Source organism: Solenopsis invicta, chromosome 16 (genome assembly GCF_016802725.1).
Source record: "Solenopsis invicta isolate M01_SB chromosome 16, UNIL_Sinv_3.0, whole genome shotgun sequence".
Classification (NCBI taxonomy): Eukaryota; Metazoa; Arthropoda; class Insecta; order Hymenoptera; family Formicidae; genus Solenopsis; species Solenopsis invicta.
In genome coordinates, this window is record NC_052679.1 from 6,281,169 (window position 1) to 6,294,288 (window position 13,120).

At 34.0% G+C, this 13,120-nt stretch overlaps 1 protein-coding gene across 3 annotated transcripts; it reads right to left on the minus strand.

Annotated features, from left to right (window-relative positions):
* Positions 1 to 71: 71 nt before the first annotated feature.
* Positions 72 to 10,659, minus strand: LOC105204824 (fatty-acid amide hydrolase 2-B). Of its 3 annotated transcripts, XM_026137520.2 has the most exons (11): positions 10,355 to 10,659; positions 4,823 to 4,992; positions 3,999 to 4,171; positions 3,543 to 3,762; positions 3,153 to 3,370; positions 2,485 to 2,596; positions 1,957 to 2,255; positions 1,794 to 1,895; positions 701 to 877; positions 419 to 598; positions 72 to 275 (listed from the first exon to the last, which is right to left on the minus strand). In XM_026137520.2, exons 3-11 carry the CDS (start codon positions 4,164 to 4,166, stop codon positions 147 to 149), a joined length of 1,605 nt encoding a protein of 534 aa, XP_025993305.2. In that variant the 5' UTR covers positions 4,167 to 4,171; positions 4,823 to 4,992; positions 10,355 to 10,659; the 3' UTR covers positions 72 to 146. The 3 variants fall into 3 exon arrangements, with proteins under 3 accessions (XP_025993305.2, XP_039314591.1, XP_039314592.1); XM_039458657.1 differs by lacking the exon at positions 10,355 to 10,659 and having other exon boundaries at positions 4,823 to 5,011; XM_039458658.1 differs by lacking the exons at positions 4,823 to 4,992; positions 10,355 to 10,659 and having other exon boundaries at positions 701 to 871; positions 3,999 to 4,166.
* Between the last annotated feature and the right edge of the window lie 2,461 nt (positions 10,660 to 13,120).

Below are 13,120 nucleotides of genomic sequence, written 5' to 3' on the forward strand. Positions count from 1 at the left end.
GCATATTTCATTTGAGAACACCACATTTCCGGATTAGTGCGGGAATATCGTAAGAGAGATTGCTGATGAGATCAGTGTTACCACAGCCTCTATTTGTGCGCCATTTGCCTCCGTAATAAAGATACAATTCCGCAGCTAGATTCAATTTATTTACAGAAGTCTTTAGACACTTTATCGCTTATCGATACCGATGGTGGCACCCATCCACCGAAGGCCATCTCCAGCTCTTTTGCAACCGCCAGACAGAGACGGTCTTGATAAGGCGCGGCTATGACCTGCAAGATTTTAGACGGTTACCAATCGATTATTTTGGGTCGTTTTAATTCAAGGGTTTTAGATTTTTACATCGCGACAGACAGACAGAGAATATGATAATTACCTCTGAAAATTTACTTAAATTAGTTGATTAAAAATTTACCTGAACGCCTACTGGCATTCCGTCATGATCCAATCCCATCGGGACGTGCGTCGCGGGACAGCCGAAAATATTGATGAAACCGCAGTTCGAAATGGCTAATAATTCACACAGCAGAAGTTGCGGAAGAAACTGGTTTCGGAAGGTTGGGTAAATAAATACTCCATCGTCCCCCAACAGATCCTGTAGGAGAAACGAAGGAAGAAAAGGGCAAGCGTAAAGAACTGATAATAACGAATTGATCCTACAGGTGTAGTAATTGTTTCAGATTTTCTGAACACTAACCAGTAGTTTCTGTCGAAGCTTGTCTGTCTGCTTCGAGTAATATGACATTTCTGACTCCGTCGTGAGCGAAAAATTCGGTTGAAACGATATAGCGAAGGTAAGCATCTGCTTCGTGTATTGCGATAAACCGAATAAAGCTTTCATCAATTCGACGGCTGGACTTTTCTGGCTCTGCGGCAACAGGAAATTGATATCAAAACTAACTTCACAAAATTGAAGCATGTATTGTTTACCATCTCTAAATCTCGAAAGGTGAAACATCACTCTAAAATAATATAGAAATTGGGCAAATGTTTCGAATAATTTGCCACACAAAATTCATTTCTATGAGTGAAAATAAACTTGCATCTTTAAATTATTTTTTACTTTGTAAGATTTAAAGAGAACATATAAATATTATAATTAGATAAATATCTAACACACACATACATATAACAAGTTTGTTTATAATTTTATTGTGTTTACTTTGGAATGTGATTCTAATCAATAAAATTTTCTTTTTACTTGTTACATAAAATATGATCAAAACTATTGTTTTCTAGATAAATTTAAATAATATTATTGGTATGTAACATATATGAGGTCGTAAGCAATCATTGTCAATTTACCACTTGATGACGTTTGATGGCCTTGCACATATAGTACGTTGATTAAAATGGTACATTCTGTATGTAAATACACGATTTGTGCATAGATATAATTATTAGAGCATCAAAAAAAACGGGAGTTCTATTCTAATAATAACATTATAGAATCAATAATACATAACAGTTTTCTGATAATAAAAATTATGCAACATTAATAAGATAATTCATTCCATTTCTGAAATGATGTTGCATTCAAGACTGCATACGCGGCTGCAATACCGTAATACTACACAGTGAAATACGTCCACTTTTAGCACAGTCGGAAAAGGGCACAAACGTGACATGACTTCTTAATACGGAAATTTAGCTAGTTAATTAAATTTTCCTTCTCTATCTTTGCTTCTCAATTCTATGACTTATATATTAGAAACAATCATCAATTTTATTTAACGTAACAAATCTTGTGTATTTTAAACATAAAAAAAAGAATTTTGTGTATCTTGTACCTCGGAATGGTTTGCATCCAGTAGCAATCGAGGCCTATCCTTTACAAGCGTAAGTTGAGAAAACACAATTTCGGGCATCGTAACTGGCCATTCTATCGGTAACTGTAATATCAAATTAACGCGTGCGTTAAATCATGCGCGTACATCACTACAAATACCGTACCTTCTGCACAGGAATATCGTATCGAACGAAATGATTAGCGGCTTGCTGAATGCATTCCACAATTTTCGGTGGCATTGCCAATACGCCGAACGTCGGATCCAAACCTTCTCGATAATAGATCTTTATTCGCCTCAAATCCACCGGTACATCTAGACGTAAATCCTGATTGCATTTCGATGTCATCACTTTCATAAGCAAGCTGAGATCTTCGGCGTATTTGGTCATTGGACCGATGGTCAGGATCATTTGAAAGAATGCATCGTCGGTGCATGGGAAGTGTCCATTAGTCGAAACAACTCCTGCAAAACAAAAGAGGAAAGAATTAATATAATAATCGCACAAATTTCTTTAACTTGCAATTTTATCCGCGGACTTGAAAATATTTTTTAGCAGACTTTAATATCTGTAGTTTACTATATAAAAAAGAAATTGAAAAAAAAATTATTAATAATTTAATTAAAGAATTTAAGATCATTAAAGGATTACAACTGGTGGAGAATACTAATATATTAAAAAAGATTAATTTACCAGGAGTGGGTTTGTGCCCAAAAATGCCATTTAGAAAAGCCGGCAGTCTTACAGAGCCAGCCATGTCCGAACCAATACCCATCACGGAAGCACCTGCTCCGAGCAATGCACCCTTAAACAAAGATATAATTAAACACTACTCTGTTTTTTATTTAGAACGTGTCAGATTGTTACATTTAAAAAAAAAATTATATAAACTCTAGCTACGTATCTTACAATTAGAATTAGATTGGTTACAAAGTAGTGGTGTCTCGTGGTATAGTAGTGCATTTTTCGAGAAAGAAAAGCGAAAGTCGTAAATAAATGAGTAATAAACGTTAACATATAATTTGCCTGCATAAGAATGTGGAACTGTTATATTGAGTGATTATTATCGCCGGGAAAGTAATTTTTGTATCTAATCTACGTTCATGACCGACGAAACGTCAGTAACTCTAATTGCTAGTCGCGATTATCTATACAGATAATAGCTAATTTTATATAAGAATATTTATTATATAACTTTTCATTCATATGCCAGCCACGGAAATATATATTTTTTTCCCGTAACACTTTACGTTCTATTCTTTCGATCTACACCGTCACTGTTTGATATACAGAGACAGTCATTTTTTTTCTCGAGAGTTTTTTAACAATTCTCAAATGTTTAATGATTAGAGTTGAATCACCTCTCCACCGGACGATCCACCGGGCGAATACCTAGTGTCGTAAGGATTACAGGTGCGACCGTACAACAGATTCGTGCTGTCGTAGCCGGAGCACATCTCCGGCGTATTTGTGACGCACAATATTATCGCGCCGGCATTTCGGACCATCTCGACGACCTCTGCATCGTGATCCGCTTTCACTCCTTTACGAGGCAAAGTGCAACCTGTGTGGCTCAAGCCTGTAATTATAATGCATGCTTGTTTACTTTTTACGAATATAAGAATTTCTAGCAAATATATATGCATATCCATTATATACTTAATATCATTAATGTAATTTATGCCAGTGTTTCTTATAAAATATATAAAGATGCGATTATTGCAATATTAATATCAAGAAATTGCTCATACCTTTTACAGCTAGACACTCCTTAATGCTAATTGGAACACCGTACAGCGGTTTACATTTCTCTAAAGTTTCTATATCAAATTCGCCCTTTTTTAATTGCTCGTCACAATTTTTCGCCTCGATTAGTGCATCGGAAAATCGTTCGTCAATGGCAGCGTTAATGAAAGGATTTACTTCTTTAATGCGCGAAATATACGCTTCCACTACTTCGCAGCTCGTAATCTATTTTTTAAGTACATTTAACATAAAATTTATATTTATGTAAAGTTATCATTTTTTATATTTATGCGAGTTACAAAGTATAGTAAATTGTTAAAATGAAATAAAATTTTGTAATAAAAGTTGTAATAATTACATTGACATATTTTGTGCCTATAAGCACAAATTAAAAACCATCTTTGAAACTTGTAAATACATACAAAAGAATATTGGTATAGAAATATAGGTGAATACCTTACCTCTTTCTGTCTTATTTTTCTAGCGAGCGTCGTGGCACTCAACATGTGTATCGGATGTGTTATCGGCGGTATACATGACGGTTTCTTGTAAATGAGCAATAAGATGCGACGAAATATTGCATATATAACGTTTATGATACTGAACGATATACGTAATTTCAGCAGCATTATGCCTGTAAGGTAACAAGTCATTTATTTAATGTATCGCATAATAAATCATCGGGGTTTTACGTTATTTTATACGAGTAGTTAAAGTATATCGACACTCTAGAGCACGAAAAGAAACTGAATTTTAATCTTTTTTTTAAATATATAAAAGAAACGCGCACATTGAAGTTAAGGGGTTTACTAGTAATATAAAAAAAAAAATTTAATTTTTAATTTTAATGTAAAAAATAGCGGCGCTAAAGCTCCATAACCGCAGACATTATTTTTGAAAAGCGTTGCACGGGCCGATTCCTTCTATAATTTTTTACCTGAAACAAAAAACCAAAATATTTTCAAATCTAGATACGATTAGCTAGAGAATTACATATGGAAATTTTTAATTTCTGTTTTTTTCTAAAAATGATTTGAGTTTAAAAAAAGAATTTTGTTTTTAGGGAAAAATTGAAAAATTGTTTACAAAAGAAAAGTTTACAATTAAATTAAAAATCCATCCGTACTTCTCTGAGGAATGTTATCCTGAAGTTACAGTAAAAATTTCAAGTGATTTCATAAAGATCTGTTAAAATTATGCGTCCGCCTGATTTGAAAAATATAATTTAAAAAAAAACACATTTAAAATTTTGATTAGAGTTTAGAGAAAAAAACTTTTAATTTACCTTCAGTTTTCTTTGCTAGATTTGGCCTTCTATGCCAAAAATCTTCTCCTTTTCTTCCTTTTTGGTCGATGTAATTGTAAGTCAAACTTCTTTTGCAGCTTCAGTAAGCGAACGCTCCGAAAATTTGATGCGACACTCGTTGGCCTTCACACAAAAATTCAGCCGAATACCTAATAATGAATTTCACTCTTGACTTGCACGTTTTAAAACCAACAACTTCCTGACTGAAATGTCTATCAAAACAGTCGTTAAGTATAATATGCGATAACTGTACGTAGAAATTAATCATTACATCACTCGTATCATCAGACGTTTTCAGTTTTTTATCAGATGTTCTGACTTGCTTGGGCTGCGAAAACTCCAGTTTAAATCTATTTAACGATTGTCTGCCGGATATTTTCGGTTTTTTTTCGAAAAAGTGAAATCCTTACCTTTTTTCTTTTCTTGTTCGAGAATGATCGAGAAAATATTAAATAATTTTGATATAACAAGCTAGCACGCTAGCGTCGCTTCGACGACTGATGCTGCACTAATACTAAATAGTTGTATTTTTATACTACTATCGCTACCTATAGGTAAAGTCAAGTTATTACAATTCTTTAACACATGTAGGAAACTATTTCCTTTACTAAAACTGGCTTGTAACAGGTTTTCGGAACGCTCAGCGCGCATCGCAGGTATCTCGAGAAAATCTTTCTTATAGGGTCTAATAATTTTTCCTCCCTACAAAACTATTTGTACCTTATTTCTGAGGCGTATTTTAAGGAAAAAAAAGAAAAATTGACTTTTTGAAAATTCTAGTGTCGTTACCCCTTAAATTCAGCTCAACCGACTTTACTTTCAAGTTTACGTCTTCGTGTTCCGTTCAATACACTTCCATAAGTTTAAAAAATCGTGTAATCTACTAATCAGAGAAACAGTCAAAATTAGCATTACGTAATTACGTAAAAAGTTTTAAAGTCACGGACACTATCGACACTCGTATAGCTAGCGAGATGGTCTTATTAAATTTTGCGTTGAAAATCGCGTCACGGTTCACGGACCTTTGGATAATCGTAACCATAAGTCTATCGCGGTTAAGCATGGTGTTGACAGCGTATTTGTTTGGAAAGTATTTTCAGCAAATGGACTTGGTCCACTCGTCCTCATTGAAGAAGTAATAAACGGCCCGAAGTAAGAATTATAAGGATGAAATACTGAAAAACAATTTCCTTACTTATTCGAATAGTTTCATGTCGGAAAAATGGATACTCCAACATGATAACAAATCCAAATATACGTCAAAAGTAGTAAAGAATTGGCTGGTGTCAAACAGAATTTAGGTTCTGAAATGGCCAGTTCAGTCACCAGACCTTAATCCATTAGGAAATTTATGGAAAAAGTTTGGATATTGCATTGGGAGCCAAAATCATTCAAATCGCGCCGATTTGCTTTAACATTTACAGGAAAAATGAACAAAAATACCGTGAGATTTTTTAGAGAAGGTAATTGAGCCAATGCCACGGCGTTGCAAAGCCGTTATCGCAACCAAAGGGATGGCGACTAAATATTGAGGTCAAACACTTCTGTTCATATTTGTTAAATATTCACTGCATACAAAGTGCTTTTCTTCGTTAAAAAAGTAGTCGAAAATTTTTGTCCACGTAAATTTTGATTTTTTGTAAATGAAAAAGTGATATTGCTTTAATAAACAATATATACTATATTATTTACGTTGTTTTAACGTGCCTTATTTCCTAATAAAAGAAATATAGTTTATTAACTGCCTTATTTGTAATAATGATGAAACAAAACGATCTAACCGGAAAGTTTTGACCGCCACTTATATCAGGAAACATATAATATTTAAATATTTATAAACATTTATTATTATTTATTTTTGAAGAATATTATAAAAATTTTATATAATATTTTTATAAAAATACATGATTTTATAAATGCTATACATTTTATATACATAAAGAATAGGAATCATAATTTTTGTTTAACATGTTATTAATATGTAAACTTTATTCAACACGTTATTAAAGTAAAGTTAAGAAAAAAGTTAGTAAGCAAAAAATTAAATATTTATAATAACTTTTATATATATTTTATACATAAATATCTTTACAATCTATATAAATAAAAATGTAAATATTTGTTTGTTCAAAATCTTAAATCTCCGAAAGTTCTTCAACAATTTAAAATTTTGACACAACGTTGCTTTAAAATTTTGACACAACGTTGCATTCGAAAGCGCGCGTATTTTTATATACCTACTAGCTATGCCCTGCCACCTGTTGCTGTGGCTCACAAGGAAAAATCGGTAAGTATAAAATTTAAAAAAAATCTGAAACTTTGTAGTTTAGATTAGATGGACCTAATCACGAAACAATTTTTTTTAGCCGCTGATATTTGGTTTTAGGGGTGCAGCATGCCTTGAATAAAATCGGTGTTTACGTTTTTAAACAAATATTGCCGAAATGAGAAATATAAATGAGAAATATAAAAAAATGTTTCCAGCAAAAGTTTTATGGTTTCGAATGCTCTTTATAATAGCATGATCAGATTTTTCAAAAATGTTAAATTTTTCAAAATACTCCTACCACTTATATTTTTTTATTATTTAAATTGTATTTGCCTTAATATTTTATTTTTACAAATATAAGATATTATTTATTCAATATAATTGTTACAACAATGGTATTGTTCAAAGAAGTGTTCAAAACAGAAGTAATTTTTGTACCATGTACAATGTATAAAAGCCATTTTACCACAAATATTGCATTTCGGTATACGTTTTTCATCTTTAAAATAACAGTAATTAATTGGATTTTCAAATTTTTTAGGCCGAGAATTTAGGAAATAGCTACTTTTATATCAATTAATATTTAAACCAATTTCAAAATCTTGGAGAAAAAAGTTGATTGTTTGCCAAAGACTGTAATTTTATAATAATAATTTTGTAAAGTTATTTTAGACCCAATAAAAACAACCAAAGGCAAGAAACTGATTATCTTGAAGAATCACCGAGTGCTCACTGATTTACTTTCTCTGCTGAACGTAGATTTGTCTAATATTATCGATCTTGAAACGTATGAACTGGAAGCTAGAAATAATATCATAAATAAATTAATTGTCAATTTGATGAACGTCAATTTAATAATGTTCGATTTTCCGTAAGTGTTTTTTCACACCTGACTGAGCAAAGTGCACGTTTTAACATGGTAATAAATTCTCTGGTTTTATTCTTTATACGATATTTTTTTTCTGTAGAAAGAAGCATGACTAAACAATTGTATAAATTGACCGGCGCGACCTGGGTTTGCTCTTTGATCAAGTACACACTCCGAAGCATTCTTGCAATAGAATTTTTTATACAAAAAGCCACGTTTATCACAATCAATTCAATTCTTAGTTCACGGGGTGGCCCGTAATGCGATTTCCGTCGGCTACAAACTAGAAAGAGAGAGCCTTCGCTCGACAATATTCAGCGCAAACCTCGGTCTTGGATAGTTTGAACATTTATGACAAAGTCACACCTATCGAAAATACAAAAATCCAATAACATTTAAATCTAAACAAGAAGGCCTTCTTTGGTCATAACTAGATCTTAGTAGCTTTTTACGTATTCGTGTGATTTTATATAGTTTCTCAGACTCAACCAAACTGCGCGCCGTTACTTTCGGTCATATAACACAGTTGTAATCGAATAAGAGTTAGTAATATCACTTTTATTAAATTAAAATTAATTTAATAATACTTAATGCTCACTAGCATCTATATTAACCCTGTACTCTCTAAAAAACTGTAAATAATTTATTGCGGAAAATAGCACTTTAGCTAATAATATTTATCTTATCGTGTTCTGTGACATTTGTTCCGGACTCAATGTTTACTTTGTACAGTACCGTCACGTAGAAGCGAAAATGATTGGTGTCTCTTAATGATAAATGACACGCGTTTTACTATTCGAGAACAACAATTAAATACGTGTTGTTTTTTTTTCTTAATCATTATTATCACTCTCTAAAATAGAAAACTGTGTATCATTCAGTAAAAAATAGTGAATAGTTTGATTTCAATGTTATAACTAGCATTAGTTAAATTAATATTTTTTTTAGAAATTAAATTAGGTTAAAGTTAATGACTTAAAAATCTAATTTAGTTACGTCGAAGGTTTTATATACGAAAAATAGTTAAATATTGCATTAAGATCAAATTAAAAGTGAATTATGAAAAGCATTATTAAATTAGAATGTCGTGCTTTTACAATTATTGTTTTTCTCACATTTTTTAGATTATAATAAATAACAAAATAATTACAAGGTAAGTCAACAAATAGATTTAATATTTTCTTTGTAAATTACACCTACATGAAATAAGAAAAAAAATATTTTTTTTAAATATAAAAATGTATCTTTTTCTTTGACAAATTTAAAATTTGCATTGATGAAAAGAAATCAAACATACACGGAAAGAACAATTTTACTGCAGTATTTAAAAATTTTGCTAGATGCAAATCAGGAAATAACTTTATGTTGGGCGATTAAAATAATTATATGAGACACTCAGGCATTCTAATGTTGCTCCTAACAATTCTAACATTCAAGCAACCAAGTTAAAGATACGATACGAAATTTTTAAATAGTTGAACATAATTTTTTAATAAAAATTAGACGATCTATATATCGGTCACAACGATAGTGACGAATAATAATTTTTACAACCTCTGACACAAGCTGCACGTCGCATATGCGTCAGATTTAAAATATTGAATAATATATTATTACGTATAATAATGTTATACAGCATTATGCAATAAATGTATTTTTACTTTAAAAATTTTTTTACATAGATAAATTTTTATTCAAAGAAAAAAGTCAAAGTTTATGTGTTTTAAAAAAAACTATTAGTTAAAATTAAAAATTAATAATTTGAAATCAACTAAGTTATCAACCATTTAATTTTATTATTTTACTATTAACCTTTTAACTACTTTCATTACCTAATCATGCCATACCTATAATCATATCAGTCAGTAATGCGCACTGTTTATCAGTGAGATAATATGCAGAGTCCGATTTAAAGAATAACGCGCACTGTATTCTAAAATTCAACAAAAAACAAGCTTTGCACACATGTTTTTAATACGAGCATATTACACATTATTATCAAGCTATTATAATATTTTGATTCTTACGTTTTTAACATAATTACTAATAACGTAAGTTTTTATTGATGCGTGCGTCTGATTACGTAAAGTAAAATCAGTTTAATCTACCTTCAAAAAATAAAAAGGAAAATAAGATACTTCTGTTATCTTTTTACCTGTTTAAATTCAAATATTTGTTGGCGCGATGGCAAATAACGATAGTCCTTGTGAACTTCTCTAATGTACATTATTATTTTTTATATGATTTGCCTTATTTTATTACATTCATCTTATAAGACAAGAATTTTTTTTACTATTATCGCAAAAGGAATTGCTACTTCGGTTATCGAGAGATCGTTATTTTAGAAAAAGAAGAATTATTTTATTGCACGTACCATTAATTCAGCGAGCTAATTTTCTACTCAAATTTTCCTTTTCGTGGTTTTTGGTCAAACTGAACAACTATACTCGAGAGGCGTAGCAAATGTGTGGAACGGAAAGTACCAAACACTTTCCAATAGTTTATTGTTCGAAGCGCTTAAAATAAAATACTGCGCTCCTGTAAATCACATTCGCGAAAGCGTATCGCGGATATGATTCAAACTATTTGAATATGCGCGAAACAACCATTTTCTGTCTAGTCATATCCCAAGCAATAATCGACGTGTACTAATCGACGCGCGGCACAGCGAACTGATTGTAACGACGCGACGACTTGAGATTTTAATAAAAGTCAGTGGGGGATTTCGATGAATCTTCTTCGGGTACTTCAGGAACTCGATTGCGATCAATAGTCGCAACACTCGCGTATGGAGGATAACGATAACATCGGTCTTTGAAAAACAAATCTTCGTGATATATTTAGAATTGCAAAACGCTCACCAGCAATTGTTATTTAATAGTTACATCTTACACAATCGGCACATTTTTTAAGAGCCTCCGTTTCAAACCTCCAAACTGAGCTCGTTACATTGAATTAAAAAACTTCTGTTGATTTTAATTAATACTTCAGGTTATTAAATTTATAATATATTTATGTAATCAAGTTATTTTCTTTGGAAAAAATTATAGTTCCTGTGGAGACAGAAAACTATTTATTTAATACTTCACTTTTGTAGCGCAATTATTATTCTTCAACTCATTGCTCAATTAAATTAAAATCATTGTTACGTCTGGCGAGAAAATTTTCATTTTTCCGCGCCATCCGTACTAATAATAACCCAATCAGAATTCGGAAACATCCTCCGAGCAATTAGATAAATCCCGCATCAGTCGATATCGCTCGATTTCAAATTTCATACGGCTTGGCTACCTCGTGCCGCCCCTCGACGCGCAACACCCGCGAGCGTCCATCGGCGCGAGACAAACATCGTGCGCGCCGACCCCTCGGCTCGCGGTCCCCTCTGATACCGACAAGCTCCGCGCGTTGGAATTCTATTCATCTTTCCAATTTAATACGAAATATTAAGAATGGCAAATTTATAATTATCGAAACGTGATCCACTCATGGACGCTTCCCACTGCTGCGCCATGCAACTCAGATCGAAACAACTTTAAAATCACGGCCAATAAAAATGCCAAATAATTTTGAATCAGTTAATCTCCTACGAACGATAATTAAACCTTAACTTTTTATAGGTAAAACTATTGCATGTACTTGGCGCTATTGCCTCGCACACTCTCAATTCTAATATACATTCTATTAAATTCTATTAATTTTCTGAGCACTGGATTTCGCGTCGGGGTTTGGTATGCGGTGTCCCCGCGAGTCGCGATCCCCGGAGAAGTCTGCAAGCGCTCGCGCGATATAGGCGCAAGCCGCGCGGTCGCGGAACGGGGCGGGCTTCTAAGGGCCACACGTTACGAAAAACCATCGCTCCGAATTTTCCGCGAACCTGAGGAATCGTCCCGCGACACCTCTTGCCCATATCCTTGCCTATATAAGGAGCGAAATCGGAGCTCGAGATCCAGATCAATCTTGTTGGTCGAGTGAGATTCGCTGCCATCGGCGACCACCAACATTCAGACCTCCAGGTACGATCTCAGCGACGGGAGGGTTTTACTCCTGACGAAGACGTTGGTCTTCGGGGTGGCCCCGGTCGGATCGCCTCTTTTCCTCTCCCTCCTTTCCACCAGAGATCCTGAGGGTTGAACCTCACCTAGCTCTCGCTAGAGTGTGGCCTCACTCGTTTCTCTGCCTCCCTCCCTCTCCTCCGGCGTCGAAGAAGACTCGCTAACGCGACTCTTCGACGTCTCCTCTCTCTCTCTCTCTTTCCTGCGGCGTCGAAGAAGACTCGCTAACGCGACTCTTCGACACCGTCCTTCTTCCATTCCCAACCCGTCGAGGAAGATTCGCTAGCGCGACTCCTCGACGCTTTCATCGCCCCCTCTTTTCCCCGTATAATTCCCACCTTTAAGGGAGGCGTTCTAACGGGTAACCACTCCGACCCAGCGGACTCGTCACTCGAAACATATACTCGATCATTAACTTATTTTTCTAAATCTCGTAGATCTTCTATACCGAGCTCTCTCTCTCTCTCTCTCTCTCTCTCTCTCTCTCGCGTTAAGATCGGTAAGTTACCTGTTTATATACGCATTAACGTGGCAATCCTTCACCCGTCTTAAATTTACCATGTCTCGCTCGAAGCACCTATGGGCAAACGAAGGGCTCACCGCGCGTATCCCGGCGGCAGAAAGCGCTTCTTTCGCAAGATGACGTTTTTCCCGCAGCCCCCATATGTAACCATCTACTATTCCATAATTACGAAAATACATACACATTTATATTCAACCATTACTCGCTCTGTCATTCATTTAATCCCACGCCAAGCTCGAGCACGCACGCTACTACTCCAGTAGCGTTAATAAAACGCTACTACATTTCCTAAACCTACTCATAAATCACCTAATAATATATCTTCCTACAATACCTCCTACTTCCCATACAAGGAATTTGTCGCGTATCCGGCCGTGTTATCACACGATTCGGAGCCGCGACTGGTGACAGCTGCCTTAACTCCAAAATTAACCAATCAACCAGATCTACGTCCCGGAATCGCAACCCTCGCGAACCCGCGGACGCAACATCATAAATTTTATTTCATTTATTTACGTGTGAATTTTTTAATTGGAAAGAGACACAGAATTACATTTTTATCTTT

Excerpts from the sequence above, each read along its gene's own strand:
- LOC105204824 (XM_026137520.2), bottom strand. The coding sequence starts at position 4,166 with ATGCTGCTGAAATTACGTATATCGTTCAGTATCATAAACGTTATATAT. Across the intron at positions 3,371-3,542 it reads GGAGTGTCTAGCTGTAAAAG|GCTTGAGCCACACAGGTTGC; the intron begins GTATGAGCAATT and ends TTATAATTACAG. Across the intron at positions 599-700 it reads AGCTTCGACAGAAACTACTG|GATCTGTTGGGGGACGATGG; the intron begins GTTAGTGTTCAG and ends TTTCTCCTACAG.